Source organism: Crotalus tigris, unplaced genomic scaffold (genome assembly GCF_016545835.1).
Source record: "Crotalus tigris isolate CLP2741 ecotype Arizona unplaced genomic scaffold, ASM1654583v1 scf7180000018081.1164505, whole genome shotgun sequence".
NCBI lineage: Eukaryota > Metazoa > Chordata > Lepidosauria > Squamata > Viperidae > Crotalus > Crotalus tigris.
Genome location: NW_024096813.1, coordinates 347,375 through 366,982, shown reverse-complemented (window position 1 = coordinate 366,982; position 19,608 = coordinate 347,375). Strand labels below are relative to the sequence as shown.

At 37.4% G+C, this 19,608-nt stretch overlaps 1 protein-coding gene across 3 annotated transcripts in view; it reads left to right on the top strand.

Moving 5' to 3' along the window:
• The first annotated feature begins 11,965 nt into the window (after positions 1-11,965).
• SRBD1 (S1 RNA binding domain 1) overlaps positions 11,966-19,608 on the top strand; it is a 157,989-nt gene continuing 150,346 nt past the window's right edge. The window contains exons 1-5 of one of the 3 annotated variants that reach the window (XM_039347469.1): positions 11,966-12,101; positions 14,246-14,304; positions 15,504-15,681; positions 17,035-17,349; positions 18,916-19,082. In XM_039347469.1, coding sequence (XP_039203403.1) covers positions 14,246-14,304; positions 15,504-15,681; positions 17,035-17,349; positions 18,916-19,082 — 719 coding nt within the window. In that variant the 5' untranslated portion in view covers positions 11,966-12,101. Of the gene's footprint in view, positions 12,102-12,122; positions 12,367-12,395; positions 12,947-14,245; positions 14,305-15,503; positions 15,682-17,034; positions 17,350-18,915; positions 19,083-19,608 lie in introns of those variants that run through there. The other 2 variants (XM_039347468.1, XM_039347466.1) reach the window with 2 other exon arrangements.

Sequence of the window (19,608 nt, the reverse complement as noted above, 5' to 3'; positions counted from 1 at the left end):
AACCTTCCCCAACCTGGTACTTGCATGTTTTACACAGGACGGCATAAAGTTCTGTCATTTCCAAATATCTGAGCCTCTGACTGATGGTTTCTATTTATGAGAACTGAAGACCAACTCAAGTTGATGTACTAGGCTCGGGAAATAATACTCCATGATTAGTGGATTTTTTTGTACCAGTTTATGACAATTACTATGTAACTAAAATGTGGCTGCTAAGAAAAAAAACAGTATTATCATGCTCTGGAATACTCAACAAAATCGAAACAAAATCTTTAGGCTACTACAATGTATTTCCTTTTGGGGTGGGGCACAGCAGGAGAAGGAAAAATAATGTAAAGGAATAATAGGCGTGGTTGGCTTGAACATTAAATGAAAGCACCCAAACTGTAAGATTTTGTTGCAGGTCCCACTGAGCTAAACAAAGAATATATGCCTTGTTCGTAATTACAGGTTTACAAGATTTCAAGTAAGAACATGGCATGCATATTTGATAAATGCATGTGAGTCACAGTTTAAGATTTTCCTCTCTAGGGACAATTTTATATTTCTAATGGCATAATGTTCTCTGCTGCAAGTCATATTATTGAAACATGCCAACCAGTACTTTAGATACCAATCAATCCACACTGATAATCTCTTAAATATGCTACTGATGGAAGAGAATATTTGTTGAATTGTGGGGTCCTTGGAGCTCTCTAGGCTTTGTGGTTTTCTTGCAGACATTTCATTACCAAACTAGGTAACATCCTCAGTGCTAGTAAGGAGTGGAGTTTGCTTTCATTTTATATACTATTGGTATTGATGGGAGTGGACTTTGTGTTTTCTTGATTAGGATGTTGCTTATCATTATAGTTTGTATTATTATAGTTTGTCCGAGCTGCTGGTTCCTTGATTGGGTATTGTTTACTTCATGATTGTTGCTCTAATGTTAATCTAGGGTGCTCAGAGTTTCCCAGGTGAAACCATAGTTAATTCTATCTATATATTGTGAAATTAAGGAGTTTTCATCATACTTTCTGCTAGTTGGTGTTCATGCATGTGCTCTGCTGGACTTCTCCGTTTTTCCTACACAGTGGCTCTTGCAGCCCTTACACTGTATGTTCATGGTGAGATGGGTGGCAAACAAATTTAATAAATAATCATAATGTTTTAGATGACTCCTGTCTTTTTTTCCTGGGGCTGTTTCTCCTCAACCAGTAATCAACAGCCAGATGAGCAGAGGTGACAAAAGCTTTCCTAATTTCTGTGTAATCAACAAGACCATAAAACATAGTCCAAGGGCTATATTTTGGTGGTGCCTTGTCTAGATATGCTTCAACTTCTGTGCCTAAAACTTTTGTTAGAAATTATTGAGTTAGACAAATGAATAAACAGCTGAACTTAGGAAAGGTGCCTTCATATATCCATTTAACATAGACACAAGAAAATGAAACCTGCCAATTTTATTTCTTGGGAAAATTAGGCTATTTCTTCTTACCTTTAATGTAGAAGTCTGCAAACTCAGTTAAATCATAACGGGTTTACAAGATTTCAACTAGGAACAGGCAACTGTATTTAAACTGTAATTTAGAGAGATTGGCTTTTACTTCCAGCCCCTGACCTTTGCATGGCCTTTAAATCCAAACCAGCTGTGTGTGGGGGAACAGCATCCCCTAGTGGAGGGAGTATGCAAACATCCAACCTCACTCCAATGTTGTGGACATTTTCCTTATTCACGGCCTGCAATTTGACCACATATATTTAGTGCTTCCCAATTACTGATTGCAAGCAATTCTTCAGACACACCCACAACAGTCTTTCATTTATATTTGTAAATCATCTTTCTAAATCCCAACTAAAATATTTTTCAAGCCACCAGTAAAATCTGAAGTATTAAAACCAAACAAATAAAAGCAATTTCAAAGGCAAAGTTTAAAAAATGTGTCACAATGTTTTTTCTCCCCTAAAAGACTAGAAAATACAGAGAAGTCAAAATTATAAGTAGAATAAATATTGCAGTTTTCAGGGGAACACAAACTGACAACTGAGCTTTTTGCAAGTCTTTTCTGATGTCTCCATTGTCACTGACAATGTGATTAATACATTGTTTTCATAGGAAATGTCACTGCAAATAAGATTCAGTTCCTAAATAAGAGAACAGACTCCCTATTTGCTGGTAGATTCTCAACCTATGCTGACCCTCTCCTTTGTAGAAAAGACACAGGATGTGCATGAACCATCTCGACTCACATGGAAAGCTCACCCAGAAAATGCTGACAGTCAGCTCAAAACAAATCAGATATAGGTGATGCTAAATATTACATAATTATAATAATTAGATTTAATTTGCTAAACCTTTATTTACAGATTTCCAATTGCACCGTATCATCATGTTCTACTTAAAATTGCACATTTTCTTTCATAATACAGAGAGGTATCTTCCACCTGAATCAGGTTGACATTCAACAGGTTCATAATCCTTTTTTCCACAACAGAAGCCCTGTCTTTGGAATGTTAGCCTTCTTTAGTGTCCTTTCTTTAGTGGGTTGTAGGAATCATTCAGTGATAGTCAGTCTATCCATCTTTGCAGTTTTGCCTATCCCCACAGTCCAAATTTTTTAAGATAAAAGGGGCTAAAGGAATAGTAGACACAAAGCAGGTCCATAGTATAAAGATACCTCTGGGTAGAACTTTTTTTTTGTTTTTGCTCTTATAATCAGTTTCACCACTGATAATAAGGTGACATAAAAATGCGGCCACATGTAGATTTTAATTTATAGGCAAACTGTATGTAAGGTCATTATTCCCAATCTTAAAAAAAAAAAAAAAATACTACCAGCATTTTGAACTGGGCCCTGGAATATTTATTTCTTTACTTAACCTGATGTTTCTAGCTGTATGTCTTAGTTCCAACAGATGAAACTCTTCAAAAGAACTTCGAGGCATTGTTTACCTTAAAAGAATCTTTGATTCGAGAAGCAAAGTATCACCGCTACATAGTCGAAACCAAAAACTGAATCACCCTCCCCTGGATACAAAGTAACAAAGCACAATTCCCTCCTCCAATAAACAATCATAAATCACATTCCCCATTTAGTTTGAAGCGCGGGCTTTCTCCCCAGCTCTCCAGCCCAAAGCCCGCCAAAACTCTATCGACTCTGGGCCCAATGACCTTGGGTTCCCATGGCTGAGTTATTATTGTTATGACTAGCTGGACTCTCATCCACATTCCCCCTCCCAGCATCAACTAACTCTAAAAGCAATAGAGAAAATGGCTGCATTTCCATCTGTCCTCAAAGCAAGAACATCCAATGTTAGCAGTGTTGACACTGTAACTGCGCATTTTAGTAAGTAGGCATTTTGTTTCCTACTTTGTGCACACACACAATTTAACTATTGAATAATTTTTAAGATCAGTGCTAGTGATTAACACATTCCTAAATCAGCCTAGATATTAACTCTTCCATTATCTGCTCAAGGTTGGCAGGAAAGCATATACAACCGTGGGTTTCGGCTCCATAGCTATTCCTAGCCGAATACTAATTAATATATGCCTTGAAGTAAGCCTTGCTCATCTTAATGTGATCTATCTTTACTGAAATAGGCTCTGGTCAATATTTACTCTCTGCAGACATTGTACAATATTTAGAAGTCTGACCTTTGCTATGGAGCACATCCTTTGCGTGGACAAAAGGTGAAAAATAATTATTTGCAGATGCTTTCAAAGCACTCAATCCTTTGGCCATAATATATTTTCCTTCTCTGCTCTCTTGGCCACTTCCAATTATTGATCAATGCTGGCTTAACTGATTTCATAAAGAGAAAAGATAGGAATTAGGCATGAGCAGACACAGAATTTTGCCGCTCATAGAAGCAATGATAGTTAGAATGAAAAGCAACTTCTATGATAAGAATCTGATGCTCTTATATACTGTATGTATGCCACAACATTTAAATCCTGACCTCCTTTCTCTAGTACCTGTGTAACAGATTGCTTGAACTTCATTTCTCACACTGGCCAGGTCATTTTACTTATTCCAGGCTTACCAAATAATCTTTATTCCATAACCCACCAACTCTAACCTCCATAGATGATTTGAAAAATTGCCCCTGGTTACCTAACACTCTCTCACTCTCTCTCTCTCTCTCTCTCTCTCTCTCTCTCTCTCTCTCTCTCTCTCTCTCTCTCTCTCTCCCCCCCCCCCGCAGCTTTAGTCTTTAACAATGTTTTATGCAGGTTTTAAAAGCATCTGTGAAATTTATTGATGGTTCAGTTGGACTGCCATTACAAAGAATTTTCCTAGGTTCCAACTAAATATTGCTTTGGGATTGTTGGAAAATGATAGAGGGTCTCTAAAGGAAACAACAAGTAGAGTAGACCAGCCTGGAAAGCCTGCCTTTGAAAACAAGTATTTTTAAACAGTTTTCTAGAGAAGAAAGTTATTGTTCATTTATCCTCATCATAAACCATTCACAGCCTTGAAAATCATCAACAGCTTTGAATTGCTGCTTGGAACCAACTGAAAGGCAGAACAACAGAGCAGGTAGTTGTATTCTGGATATCTCAAAATCAATTGCATGCAGAATGAACTCCAAAAATCAAGATGATATAATTAACACATATCACTTTAGCCTGAATTGCATTCACTCTTGTTAAATAATGCCTCTGTTGCCATTTTGAGTGCACTACATTAATTCCAGTACAAGTATTTATTGATTGGACCCTCATATACACATAACACTACTATATTCTACATTTAATAACTCACACAGACGTGCTGGCTCAATCTCAATTCCAACCAGGAATTAAACTGGTTTTATATAATATTAAAACAGATTTCAACTGCAAAGCACTGCCGGAAGTTGATGACGCACACAGCTATTTGGAGGTGTACACAAGCCTTCAATAATACATTTTAACAAAATATAAAAATAGCTACATCATTTACATTTACAACTTAGGCTATTTATATTCACACATTGTATTTGCATACCTACAGAAAGATCATGAATATATTTTTGTTCAATACAAAGATTATATTTGGATAATTTACAGTTGTTCCTACAACTTTAGATTTGCCTAATTCTAAAATGTTACAGCAGACATAAATCCGTAGTTATGCATTGATATTTGTTCACAATACGAAAATATTTTTAGATTATTTATTAAGAACACAAGTACAGAATCCAATTAAAAAAACCTTGGCAATCCTGCCAGTGGTCTACATATGATCAATTGCTGAGCTGATACACTATGTCATTGTTTAATGAATAGGCTGTGGTTGATATTTATCAATGGCTTCTTGAACACTCCAACACAACTGACATTTATGTCTTAGGACCTTTCTCCAGTTCCAATAGCATTATGCAAACTTGATTTCACAACATGAAGTCCATGGCCTTCTTCCATGGCCTTCTAGGGCTTCAACTTATGTCCAACCCTTGAATGAGACAGCCAAGTTATTTAAAGTTGAACTGGTGATAAAAAAGTCCCCCCCCCCACTACTTTCCCCCTGCTGTACTGTTTCATTGTGTTGGTAGGCAATGGCCGGGGGGGGGGATGTTCCTGGGAGGAGTGAACAAAGAATGCTGGGAATGTACACCAAGAATATATATTCCTAAAAGGTTCACCCAAGTTATGAAGGTCATTCCAGCTCCCCAGCAAAGGTAAGAGGCATCTACTTTGGATAGCAATGATATAAGAAGATATCAGCAATAAATGATTACTTTTGTAACTATGGCAAAGGCATCAATTTATGCTGTGAAGCAAGTAATGGTAAACTACTCCTGTACTTTTACCAAGAAAACCACATGGGTAGAAATTATACAATTAATAATGTAGTGTTGGATGACAGGTCCCTCGGATCTAACGGCATTCATTGTTGTACTGAGAAAAGGCTAAAGATATTTTGGAGTACTAATGATGTGTATGACATCAGTAGATAAAGCTCTTGGAATAGCTAGTTCCTGAGGGCCAGTCTGGTTTAGTAGTTAAGGCGCCAAGCTAGAAAGCAGGAGACTGTGAATTCAAATCCTGTCTTAGCCATGAAAGCCAGATGGGTGACTTTGGATCAGTCACTCTTTCTCAGCCCAATCCACTTCACAGGTTTGTTATTGTGGGGAAAACAGGAGGAAGGTGTTGATCACAGGAAAGCTCAACATAGTGAAAGATGAAATAACTACAAATTAACATGTTAGGCATTAGCAAATTGAGATTGGACATTTTCCATCAGAGGATCACACAATTTACCACTTTGGATATGATAAACAAAGAAAGAACACTGAATATTTTTATATTTAGGAAAGATGTAGAAAGAACAATACTTCAATCAATGACCAAATCTCAATTAAACTTTATGGACAACCCTTTAATATGATGATTATCCACGTTTATATATTAATTCATGAAGAAGAAGAGGCTGATGATTTTTATGATCAAGTTCAATTTAAAATTAACAGAACATCAAAACAAGAGACTGGAATGCTAAAGTTGGAAATACTAAAGAGGAAAGTGTATTGACATTATATGGCGTAGGAAGCATAAATGAAGCAGAACAAATTACTATTTTCTGCCATTCCAATGATTTCTTCATAGCTAACACTGTCTTTAGCTAAGAAAACAATGATTGTATACATGGATATCACCAAATTGGCTAGGAGGTAGATGAGCTCAATTATAACATCAAAAGCATGACTAGGTGCTGACTGTAAACATATCACAAATGTCTCATGTATAAGTTCCAAATTAAGCTAAAGCAGAATGAAAAAGCCCACCAACTTCCAGATTATGAGCATATGCCCATTTTCAAGGAGAACTTCAGGAATTGCTCTGAAGTCCTGGACCTCATTCATAGACAACCCAAGTAACTTGGAATGAGCTTAAAGAGGGTTAAGGATAAATACTGAAAAATACTGCCAGAGATCAAGAAACAGGAAAAAAACACAAACTGAATATCATGACAAACAATGCAAACTATGACCAAAAGAGACACCAAAGACAAAAAGAACCTCAGAAAGAAACTTAACAAAGAGTTCCAAAGAGCTATTAGGAGAGATAACAAACAGTATTAGAAAACCATCTTGAAAGACATTGAAGATGAAAACAAAGGGGAAAAAACAAGGAAAGCCCCCCCCCCACAAAAAAGGCTTCTGAAGAAAATTCATACCTCAAATTAATATGCCAAAGAACACCAATGGACAGCATGTAATTGATTCAAAGGAGATCAGAAGAAGATGGAAGGCGTATACTGAAATACTGTACAGTAGAGAGGTCAGTATCAAAGATAATGAAAGATGAAGTTATATCACACTCCTGTCATTACCAATTCAAAAAGCTATTGGAACTGATGGAAACCCACAGAAATAAGGCAAACAAAAGAAGAAGATTCAGTAAAGATTCTAAACAAGCTATACCAGCAAATCTAGAGAAGAAAGAGTCACCAATACAAATAAAATTAAAAGCAGAAAAACCTGGTACCAGAGCTATACTTCTCTGATGAATCCATATTTTTTTTAATTGAAAATTTTTACAGTTTTACAATAAAATAATCCCCCTCTCCCACCCATCCCTTCCCTCCCTTCACCCTCCCCCCCTTCCCAGAGCTGAATACAGGGTTAATAAAAACTAGAAAAAACCTTACAACTTAAATAAACATCAAACAATTATAAATACATTCAAAAAACAAAATTTTAAAATACTTTAGCTCCAATATATAAAACCAAAACAACAATTCTAATCGTTACCTTAAACATAAATTATTCAAAAGCTAAATAATACTTTTTAATCTCATATTTATGCTGTATAAAATTCACCCATTTTTTCCACGCCAAAAAATATTTCTCTTGTGATTGATCTTTCAAATAAGCCGAAATTTTTGCCATTTCAGATAAATAAGAAACTTTAAGAAACCATTCCTCTAAAGTAGGCAAAAACTCCTTCTTCAGTATTGCCCTATCAACAGCCTTGCCGCTGTTATTAAATTCAACATTAAAATAATTTCTTTATCATCACAATCAACAATAATACCTAACAAAAACAATTGTGGTGTGAATTTTATCCTTCTGTTAAAAAATTTTTGAATGTTCCACCAAATCTTAATCCAAAAAGCCTTTATATTTTTACATGACCACCAAATATGATAGTACGTTGCATCCAAACAACCACATCTCCAACATTTAGGCTGCAGATTTGGATACATATGAGACATCTTTTGTGGATCAAGGTGCCATGAATCCATATTTTTGTTCTACCCCTGACCTCATCCTATCCCAATGCCAAGGATAAGAACCAGGTTTTAAACGTTCTCCAGAAGGACAAGGGCAGAGGCCTGTAGGATTTTGGGTGTGTGCGTGGGTGTCTTCCATAGGATATAAACTGCACTCACAAGATGGCAGTGTTTAAGGGAAGTAACCTGGATATACAAGTGTCTTATTCATTATTGTGAGATGGACAGATGTCTTTAAGGGGAACTTAACTAAAGACTTAACAAAATGCCCATACTATCATACAATATACTCAATTTCACATGGTAGCAAAATAAGACTTAGGATTGTTTAAGGCAATTAGAGCCCTATATGTAAAAGTTGATGCCAGATGTTCAAGCTGGCTTTCGAAAAGGCCAAGGAACATGAGACATTATTGTTGATGCACATTGGATAATCGAGAAAGCCAAAGAAAACCAGAGAGTCATTATGTGTTTTATTGATTATAGAAAAGCTTTGGATTGGGTTGGTCAATGTTAAGCTGTGGAATGTGCTTAGAAAAAATGGAAATTCCAAAATATCTCACTGCCCTTATATCAAACCTATATATCCTCCTATGAAGCAAGTTGGGAACTACAGTATGGATTCAGCATTGTGAAACAGGTTGGCAAAGAAGTGCTTGTATACTCTCTCTTATTTATTCAGTCTATATGTTGAGCATATACTGAGGATCTAGATTTGAAGAAGATGAATGTTGTTTTAAAATTGGAAGGGGAGACCATAATTTAATGAAATTAATAATATTGAAAAAATGGTGGAAGAAACATTAATAACCTACACTATGCTGATATTATTTTGTTAACTAATAATCAAAGTCAAGGACTAAAATTAAATATATAGAAGATCAAATTAATGATAACAGATAGAACAATCAGCCTTAAAATTGACAATGATAATATTGACATGATAGATAGCTGTTGCTTTTTGGGATCTATTTATTTATTTGTTTGTTTGTTTAGCATACGGCATCTACAGCGGTGATGCAATTATTGATATACAAATTTAGTTTAAATAAAGCATCAGCAAATGTATATGTAAATATGTATATTTGAATATGTGGACAATATAATATAGGAAATAATATATTAAATTAAGATAAAACCATAATAATATCACCATAATATGGAGCCATAAAATTGCAATTGGATAGATGTTATAATTCAATATCCAAGAAAGCTAACCATCTAACAGCTTCTGGTGTAGCTGTGATGCTTATCCCTGGTGCCTTGAGATTTCCTGAGGAGACATTCTTGAACTATACGTGTTATAGTTTTGTTCTGGTGTACCAGAGTCACACTGTGGTCTCTCAGCCATTCCCTACTTAAAGAGCTTTGCCTTCTGGCATAGCCTGTCCTGATTCTATTCAGGTAGCTCCATATTTTTCAGGGCAACTGCATTCCTGGAAGTATTTTTTTGGGATCTGTGTGACCTCTTTGGCTGTGATTATTAAAAGTCACCCATCTTAATCATCATTCTTCATCTAAATCGTAAGACTGGATCAATCATCAACAACAAATACCTTGCAGATAAGCACTTGGTAGAGGACCCAAGAAGGTCTTGGAAAAGATACTCAAATGTCATGATGTGTCCATATTTACAACAATCAGAATACCATAAGCAATGATATTCCCTGTACACTGGAAGCAAAAACTGGATTTGAATAAGCAGAATAGGAATGGTATTAACACTTGTGAACTTTGGTAATAGAAGATTCCTGAGAAAAAAGTCAAGAAATGGATCAAATGGATCATCAAACAAATCAACACAGAATTCCCACTTGACGTACAAATGACCAGGCTAAAATTTTCTTACTTTGGAAAATTTATGTAAAGATATAGCTCCCTGAAGAAGGCTCTAATTCTGGGAAGGGTGGGAGAAAAAAGAAAACCAGCAGCAAACTGAAAGGACTCAGTTAAATAATGATAGGTGCACAATTGGGAAACATGAAAGATGCTTGCTCCTGGGGAGGAAAGCTATAGCAAATCTAGACAGCATACTAAAAAGCAGAGACATCACCCTGTCAACAAAAGTGCGTATAGTCCAGGCCATAGTTTTCCCAGTTGCAATGTATGGCTGTGAAAGTTAGACCATAAGAAAGGCTGAACGCCAAAGAATTGAGGCCTTTGAACTATGGTGCTGGAGAAGACTCCTGCGAGTCCCTTGGACTGCAAGGCGTTCAAACTGGTCAGTCCTAGAAGAGATCAACCCCGACTGCTCTTTAGAAGGCAGATCCTGAAGTTGAAACTCAAATACTTTGGCCACCTAATGAGAAGGAAGGACTCACTGGAGAAGGGCCTAATGCTGGGAAAGATTGAGGGCAATAGAAGAAGGGGACGACAGAGAATGAGATGGCTGGATGGAGTCACTGAAGCAGTAGGTGTGAACTTAAATGGACTCCAGAAGATGGTAGAGGACAGGAAGACCTGGAGGAACGTTGTCCATGGAGTCGCGATGGGTCAGACACGACTTCGCAATTAACAACAACAAAATCATGGAACATATCTATGTGGTTAATAAGAGTCAACAGTGACTTGATAGCATATAATGATCAATTGGTCAGTCAATTTCTTCTTGAAGCAATTTTCAACCAGTGGCAATAATAAAGTGCATAACATCTGATGTGTTTTTGTTCTCCATTCTGGTGGTGATGAAATCAGGTGGTTGATAGCAGACAGGATCTACCCAGAATTTACTGAGTAGTTTTAAATTAATGCAGGCCTTATCCCTCCCCTCTGATTCCCAGGCAGCTCCCCCTCCCCCCCCCGCCCCAATGTTTCCTTGGTTCCAGACAGTGAGATGCTGTTTTTGAGCAAAGGAGCCCCAGCTGGTACTTTTTCTTTCCAGCTTCTGTACAAAACAGAGCTGGGTTGTGGAGACTATTGTGTTCAGCTGATTTATGGAGTCAAGAGTTGGGAAATAGCATAAAACCTGTGCCTTTTTCTTTCGCCAACATTCATGGTAGGTCTTCGATTTCTCCTTTCCCAAACCCATTGTTGTAAGACAGGGGTCTCCAACCTTTCTTGGCTGGCAGCCCGGTGCAGGTGGGGATGAAGATGCCTTTATGCATGCACGCATGCATGCACGAACGGGGCCAGGATTGCATGCGCAATACAAATAGGGCCACAAGATCTTGAGTAACACCAGCGTCCACACGATGCTGCAATGCTAGCGCGAGTGGGGGAGTTCGCAGCAACAATAGAGCCCAGGCACCGCTAATGCTAGTGCAAGTGGGGGTGCATGTGTGGTGACGCTAGCTAGCGCCTGTATGATGCTCACAGTATCACTAGCATGAATGGGTGTGTGTGCATGGACACACGCAAATGCACTGGCCAGCGACTCAAGTGGCCCAGTGGCCAACAGCCCATGGTCCAGTAGTGGGCCGTGGCCCACAGGTTGGGGATCTCTGCTGTAAGATGAGTAAAGTAAGAGAGAAGGAAACCACCGAGTGACTCTGAATTTGCCAACTGTTGTTTCAACCGTCTTGAACCTAGGAATAACACGGACACGGGTGTTGAACTCTTGTTGAACATGCGAGATGTACACCTATTAAATAACTAACGAACTGATGGTCCAGACTGGAATCCTGAGTAAACAGTAGCACCTAGTGGCCAAACGGGAAAACAGCAGAAATATTTTTCTGTTGGAAGTCAGCTTTCTCGCGAGTCTTCCAAGACATGCTTATTAGTTTATTAAATCACATCCAATGAACGCAGCAGAGGAGGATTCTTTCCATCAGCATCGCGTTAGACTCCGCTTCGCTGGAGCGTCTGCGGAAAATCAGGGCGTGCCGCTCCCGCCGCCTTTATGTCATACGCCTTCATGTCGGAAATTCTGGGAGTTGAAGTCCATACATTTTAAAGGTGCGAAGTTTGGAAAACACTGGGCTAATCCGAAGAGGAACCGACTAACCGGGACTTCATTGTAACCGAAGGCTGCCGGAGGTTCTTCGATGCGTACTTCCTGCTCCTCCCCTCTGTCAGAGTTGCCGCTTCCTCAGCTTTGAAAACCTGGATTTTGCTGCAGTCGCTGCTGGAGCCGGTTTTAAATATTAACGCAGGTTTATAAAAGGGAAGGCGAAACGAGCAGCGAAATTTCGTATTCTCTCGTAGCCAAAGCTCGAAAAAGGTGAATGGGGAGGTTCCGGCGTTCGGGGACGTGCCGAACGTGGAAACCTCTAGCCTGCTAGGTTCATAAGAGTTGCTATCCATCTGTTTTGATTTTGTTTTTAATATTTATTTTCGTTATCCTTGCAGTTCGGTGTTACAGGATTTTTGCCGATTTATGAAATATCGAATTTGAGAAAGTTGGTCTCGGAGCAACCACACAACTAGTTCATGGTTCTGTTTCTTTAAAATTGGTTTTCAAATATTCTGGACCATGCATATCTGGACAGGTGTATGCATAGTGATAAGGCACACATATTAACACAACATGCATATTAATACGACATGCATTCCATAGGCTACAAAGGCTCTTTTTCCTTAAATATGCAAAAACATGCGAAATGCCAGTCTAGATCATGGCAAAGGCCCATCTGGTTAGTGTTTTATGTTGTCCAAGGCCCATTTGCAGTATATCTGTACAAAGCCCAAATCACTTATTTACTTACTTACACACGCACATAGCCCTTCTTTCCATACCTACAAGCTTTTTTAAAATGGCTACAATTCTTTGTGCTTCCCTTGCACTCTCTCTACTCTGTAAGGTAAGGGTACTTGTATCTTTTGTTATCTGGCCTTCTCTTAGGGCTAAGTGAATTCATATATTTAGATTAAGTCAAAAATATCCACCTTCGATTGTGTTGTTGCCAAATGTGTGGGAGCAGTGAACAGCTTAGGTAAGAGTAATAGTTCTCAATGTATAGTTTGGAGATCCCTGGGGGTTCCCAAGGCCCTTTCAGGGGATCTGTGAAATCAAATATTCTTAAAATTTGTTTTAATTTCTAATAGAGTAGATATTGGTATTTAAAGCCCTCATAAACCAAAGCTTTTTTTTGGGGGGGGGGGTCCTCAATCATTTTTAAGAAAGTAAGAGTCCTGAGACCAAAAAGGTTGAGAATTGCTTTGTAGTAATCCAAAATCATTATTGCTCCAACTTTGTTTTCTCACACCTTATTCATTAAATACGTTACTAAAATGAAATAATGGGAATCCTCTTGGTGTCTTAAGCTTTCAAAGGCTGAATTTGACAATGCATGCATAGATATAACTATATAGTAGTCTGTGTGTGATGAGCAACAAAAAAATTAAAATGCAAAATGCATCTTCATTCTCCTCTTCTGGCTCTTTTCCTTCATGATCTGCATTTTATGATCACTAGTCATTTCTCATTTTTATTAGGTTGTTTTGTTATCTGACCCTTTAGACCAGGGGTGTCAAACTGCCGGTCCATGGGCCGGAGGTGTCATCCGGAAGCCATGCCCACCCCATTGTAGGTAACGGCAAAACTGTCCTGATACATTGTGTGACGTCATGTGACATCGTGAGTTTGACATGTCTGCTTTAGACGCACACACACACACACACACACACACACATCATGCAAACGTTGAAATTTCTTAATTTATTTCTTATTTCATTTAAGAAATAAGGTATTTCATGTTACATTCCCCAAAATCCAGTGAAATCTGTTAGGCTGACTTGATGAATGGAGATCTAAATTTCTCACATTCTCCATCTAAGACTTCAAACATGGCCCAAGAGTGATTTTTCCTTGCTTATAGCTACTTCTTTCTTGTACATTGATGGTACTAGTGATTACTTATGGATCCATACACAGATAACATAAAATATAATGAAAGATAAGGGGACATTGTTCCTATGAAATTGCTTTCAGATATATACAAAATCAGCAGAGTTTTCAATTTCATGTGTAGAATCTGTAGTTGATACAGATGTTCAAGGATGCCTGTTAAAAAATGTCAGATTTGCAAGTGCAACGTCCAACTGTATTTTTGCAGTCTCTTAGGAATGAGGAAAAACAGGTACGCTTTTTCTTTTCTCAGATGTCAGCATTCTCTAAACGGACAAGAACTACAATTGAACTACCTTCCTTCTTTACATCGTGAGTTAAAATTTATGATCGATGTGTTCTAATTTCTGTTCAATTTTTGTACCTGGGGATGGTATTAGGACAATATCTAGTGATATTTCTAGCATTTTGGGATTGGCTGGAGTTTACAAGCATAGGTGTGTACATACATTGATAACACCTGTTTACCTGACTTGTTTGATTTGTGCATAAAGCCTAACAAAATTAAAAAGTTTGAAAGAAGAGTGATAATGTCAGATGAATTAAGAGAATCGTGTGTATGTTGATTCACTATGTTCACTGTTCCTGATTTTGGCCTTTCCTCTCCTATGAACTCACAATTTGAAAACAAGAAAGGAGAAAAATGGATGAACACAAATATGAAATTTATCCATGCAAATTAAAATGTCGTAGATATGGAATTTAGGGATGGAATTGCAAGAATTGTTGCTTTTGTGTACTTTATATTTGTCCAGCCATATTAAATAAAAGGTTGCTGGTTTGTTACGTTTTTTTATTCATTTAGTTTTGTGAAATCTATGCAGAGAAAGTTTGCTGTGGGCAGATTGGAAAAATGCTTGAATCCATGGACTGATTGCCAGCTCCAAATACAAAACCAGGTTATGAGTAACTGCTTAAAATTGTGTAACTTTGTATAACACTGGAGTGCTTTTCCAGCAAGATTGCTAGTAGCAATATTGTATCAACAATGCATTGGTGCAATTTCCTTCTATCTAGAGCAGGGGTGTCAAACTGCCGGCCCGTGGGCCGGATGCATCATGCTGAAGCTGTGCCCACCCCATTGCCGGCAATGGCAAAACAGTCCTGATACATTGTGTGACATCACGTGACGTTGTGAGTTTGTCATGTCTGATCTAAAGCGTTATGGGAATGTTGAGAAAACAGGTGTTTCAGGTGTTGGGAAAGACTGTTCTAAAGATAGGCAATAATGTACACAAATTAAATGTAATTGGCATTCTGTCACTTGTTATAAATAAAAGGCGTATTTCGTTTCACCATGAATTTTGATATTTTTGTGTCATAAATTCATTTACTGATTGTGGATTTAGGCTATGTAACTGTGAGCTATGCAAGTCTTTTGTCTAGGATAGCATATACATTTTGGTGTATAAATGCATGCAACTTTTTATTTAAATGTGGAGGCCTGCATATCTTAAGGACAGCGCTCTATATAATTCCATTTATTACAAACTTTCCCATATCTTGTGCAGATCTTCAGAATCAGAAGATGAACAATATGAAGAGGAATGGGTCCCCCAAAAGGAAGTCTCACGTAAGGCCAAAGTGCCAAAACCAAAAGTGCCAAGAGTTGAAAAAAAACCATTGACCAAGAAGAAAACCACTGTAGCTAAGAAAGGTACTAAGAAGCTAGTGATAAAAGAGGAGCCGGTAAGTAATTGAAGCTAGGAAGCCATTTAGTTTTCAAAACATTTGAGAGAGAGTAAGAGAGGGCATAAATTATTTTGTGAGATTTATCTGTATTTGTCACTGTTCCAATTTCCTCTGATTTGGTTCAGTTCTTTTGCATAGATCCAACAACCTGACTTACCTAGAAACTTCTAAATTATCTGATTTATTGGAATGGAAAAATGGGAATTCCAGATGCATGTACGCTGTGCTATATGCAAGAAAAATCTGCCCCTATTTTTTTTCCATGAGTCAGATTAACCTCTGTAATTTATCCAGCATATTTGATGTGAAGTATGTTCCTTGAAACATGCATTTATATTTGTATTTGAACCTTCAGGATGTATGTTGGAGCTTCTTATCATAAATCAAGTAGAAATAATAATTTGTTCACATTGTACTATCATATTGTCTCAAGGAACAACTAAAACTCAAGTCCTGCTAGAAGGGATCCAAGTAGTCCTCAGTTTACAATAGCAGCTGTTGTATTACCATTACTAAACTAAGTGGTAGTAAAGCGGAGTGTCACGTGACTACTCTGCTTATCAATGACTATTACAGCAGTCCTATTTGCCGTGATTGGGCAAGGACCAGCTTTCTGTAGGCTTCCCTGTTGACTTGTGGGAAATCAGTAGGGAATCTCAGAAATCACAATAACATGATTGGGCAGGTTTGTGTGTGCGTACTGTGATGGCCAGAACTCCCAGGACTAAGTCCCCTTTGTTCAGCGCCATCGTAACTTTGCACTGTCGCTGAACAAATGGTCATAAGTCGAGGACAACCTCAAACAAGGGGACAGGCAGCAACAGAGAAACATGGACCACCGTTGTCTTCCCTTCTCTCCGAGTAAGGACCCCTTTTAGGTCTTATTGGATAGGCAGCAATTGTTGAGAAAAGGCAGTCCCAAATAATCCTGCTGGAAGCTACACATGTGGTGCATAATACTCTTAATTGCAATCTGTTACCAGAGAAAGCAAATTTTATTAGGGCAAATTCATTTTTTGTTCTAACTTTGTGACTGAAAACTGATCTTGAATCTTGGATTAAAGGAGAAAATAGGTTGGCTTTAAGAGCAGTTATCTTTGGGTGCTTCTGATTGTTTATCTGTAAGTGACAGTAACAATGGTCTTTCCTGAGGCACTCATGTTTTCTGCAGTTGCATTTTACTAAGCAGGATGCTGATATCTAGTAGCTTTTTCCCCACTTGATGACATTTGTTCCATTCCTCCATCATCCTAAAGGATATGATATGTAGTAAGTCATTGGTGCTATTTATGTTCAGACTAGCTGTGGTCAGTACTAATATCTCTTAATGTATTTTGATGGATTGAGTAGGACTTATCTTTGCCTATTGCCGTACCTGGAGGAACAGAAAAAATGACAGAGGAAGATGTCAGTGTGAGCTGTTCAACCAAAAAGCTCCCAGTGAAGAAAGTTGGCAGCATTAAAGGTGAACCTGGCTCAGTAAATGCAGATAAACCATCCACAAGTTCTACAGTATCTAAAAGAAAAATTAAGATGGAAGAAGATTTTACATTTGGTGAACCTCCCTTAAAAAAAAAAAAAAGATGTCCTCAGGAGAAATGTGTAAAATATGCCGCAGTTGGCAAACTGAATGGGGACCATAAAATGAACTGGGACATTGTACAGGTATGTAATGTTTGTTTATAATTCTGGAGGAAACTCTCTAGAGTGAAGTACATTCATTTTATTTCTGATATATATAATATCTCATTTGGAGGTATTCCAAAAAAATGATTGAGTCTGCCTTTATTTTTATAAAACAAAGCACATTGTCTTCCCTCTTTTTAATGAGAATTTATCCTGAGCCTTAGCTATGGTAAGGAAGGTTATAGTTAGTATTACATTTCACAAAAAAAGTCAAAAATATTTTGTTATGTGTAAGTAAAAGAAAAATTATGAAATACTTTTTTTTAATTCTGACTCTAACTTTTACTTGTCAAAGATTAGAAAACACTCCAGGATTTAAAAAGTGGTAATTTGGTATATGCTGTGCTAAAAATATATTCCAGCCTCAAGGAAATATTTTTATTATACTGAAATGAAAGGCATGTTTCAGTTTTCTGAGTGCTTTGGGAAACATATACAGTTTTTTTTAAAAAATTGGGGAAGAAAGGGTTTATCATTGTTGTATCAGATGAAAGAGGGTTCCTTCTATTTCTTTTTTGTCTTGTAATTTATAAGAAAAATACTAATTGTTGCTGTTTTTAGTGTGTGTGGTAAAGCTCTTTGTTCATGTTTCCAAGAGCATGGTAGGCAACTTGATGCTATAGGCCCCCATTAAATAATAAACATTTTTCTCAGTTGCTGAAACTGTTTAACTTTATTTTTTTAAGGTAATTTTTAAAGGAAGCTGCCATTCTAATAAACATCTTCATCAATGATTTTATTTATTTCTATGAAGTTTAAATTCCTCTCCCCCTTTTTTCCATTCTAGCAAATATCTGCTTCAATGATTTTATTTATTTTTATGAAACTTCTAATCCTCTTTCCTCCCTCCCTCCCAACATTGATTAGTTACAGTAGCCCAAAGTGCTGGGGAAAGAGAAAAGTAAGTGGAAGCTGAAATGTAGAAACTGCTCCTCTAGTAAATGGATGGATGCTTGCTCCTGACCACCTCAGCTATAACAAAAATTTTGTGGGTATGTTAGGATTATTTCAACAGTTGGATTGTGGCTTTCAGTTCAAAAGTCTTACTTTTGAAACTGGGCTGACAATACCTGTGAACATGTTTTTCTATTAGAACCCCAGGAAATACAATTAAGATACTGTGCTTAAAGGTTCACCTCTCAGATGAGTAGCAACCACAAGGGTTTTTTTCCCCCCATTCTCTTTTTATAAAGTATCTATTACCTGGGAAAGGAATATTCAAGTACGTTTTTATAATGGTGAAGATCTTCCCAAAAATATTTCTTAGAGTTTTGCTTCCTTTCCACTCTTCAGATTTTCAGGAATTCTAGAAAAAAGCTGGGCTGAATGATTCAGGCCTAGTTTTCTTGTCAATCGTTTTGGGGATATGGTTTTAAGAATGAAAAATGAGTAAAGTTTGTAAATAAACATAGTTATTCTCAGATGTTTGCCTTATTAAGCAGATTGCTGTAAGATGATAGCCATAACCATTTCTTCTCCAAGCTTAACATTTTCAGAATCTTTTGTGAGAAATTCATACTTGGGCCTTTTTACTGTTCCTTACAGATTTTGTCACAAAGGACTGATATTGAAGAATGGGTGTGTGCCAATATAGTCAAGCTTTTCAATGATGATAATACAATCCCTTTTATTGTTCGGTATCGGAAGGAACTTATCAATAATCTGGAAGCTGATGTGCTGCGTGAGGTGCAACAAATAATGGAAGAACTACAGTATGTATTAAAGCATTGGGATGGGGGGGTTAGGAAAGGAGAGTTACAATGGAAAATAATATAACATATAATATAAAATAATACAATAAAATAATATAACATCTAAAACATATAAGGAATGGTTGCTGGAATTGGGTATGTCTAGTCTAATGAAGAGAAGGACGAAGGATGACATGATAGCAGTGTTCCAATATCTCAGGGGCTGCCACAAAGAAGAGGGAGTCAGGCTATTCTCCAAAGCGCCTGAAGGCAGGACAAGAAGCAATGGATGGAAATTAACCAAAGAGAGAAGCAACCTACAACTAAGGAAAAATTTCCTGACAGTTAGAACAATTAATCAGTGGAACAACCTGCCTCTAGAAGTTGTGAATGCTCCAACCCTGGAAGTTTTTAAGAAGAGACTGGACAGCCATTTGTCTGAAATGGTATAGGGTTTCCTGCCTGAGCAGGGGATTGGACTAGATGACCTCCAAGATCCCTTCCAACTCTATTATTATTATATATATGAATTCTGAGTAGATCTAAG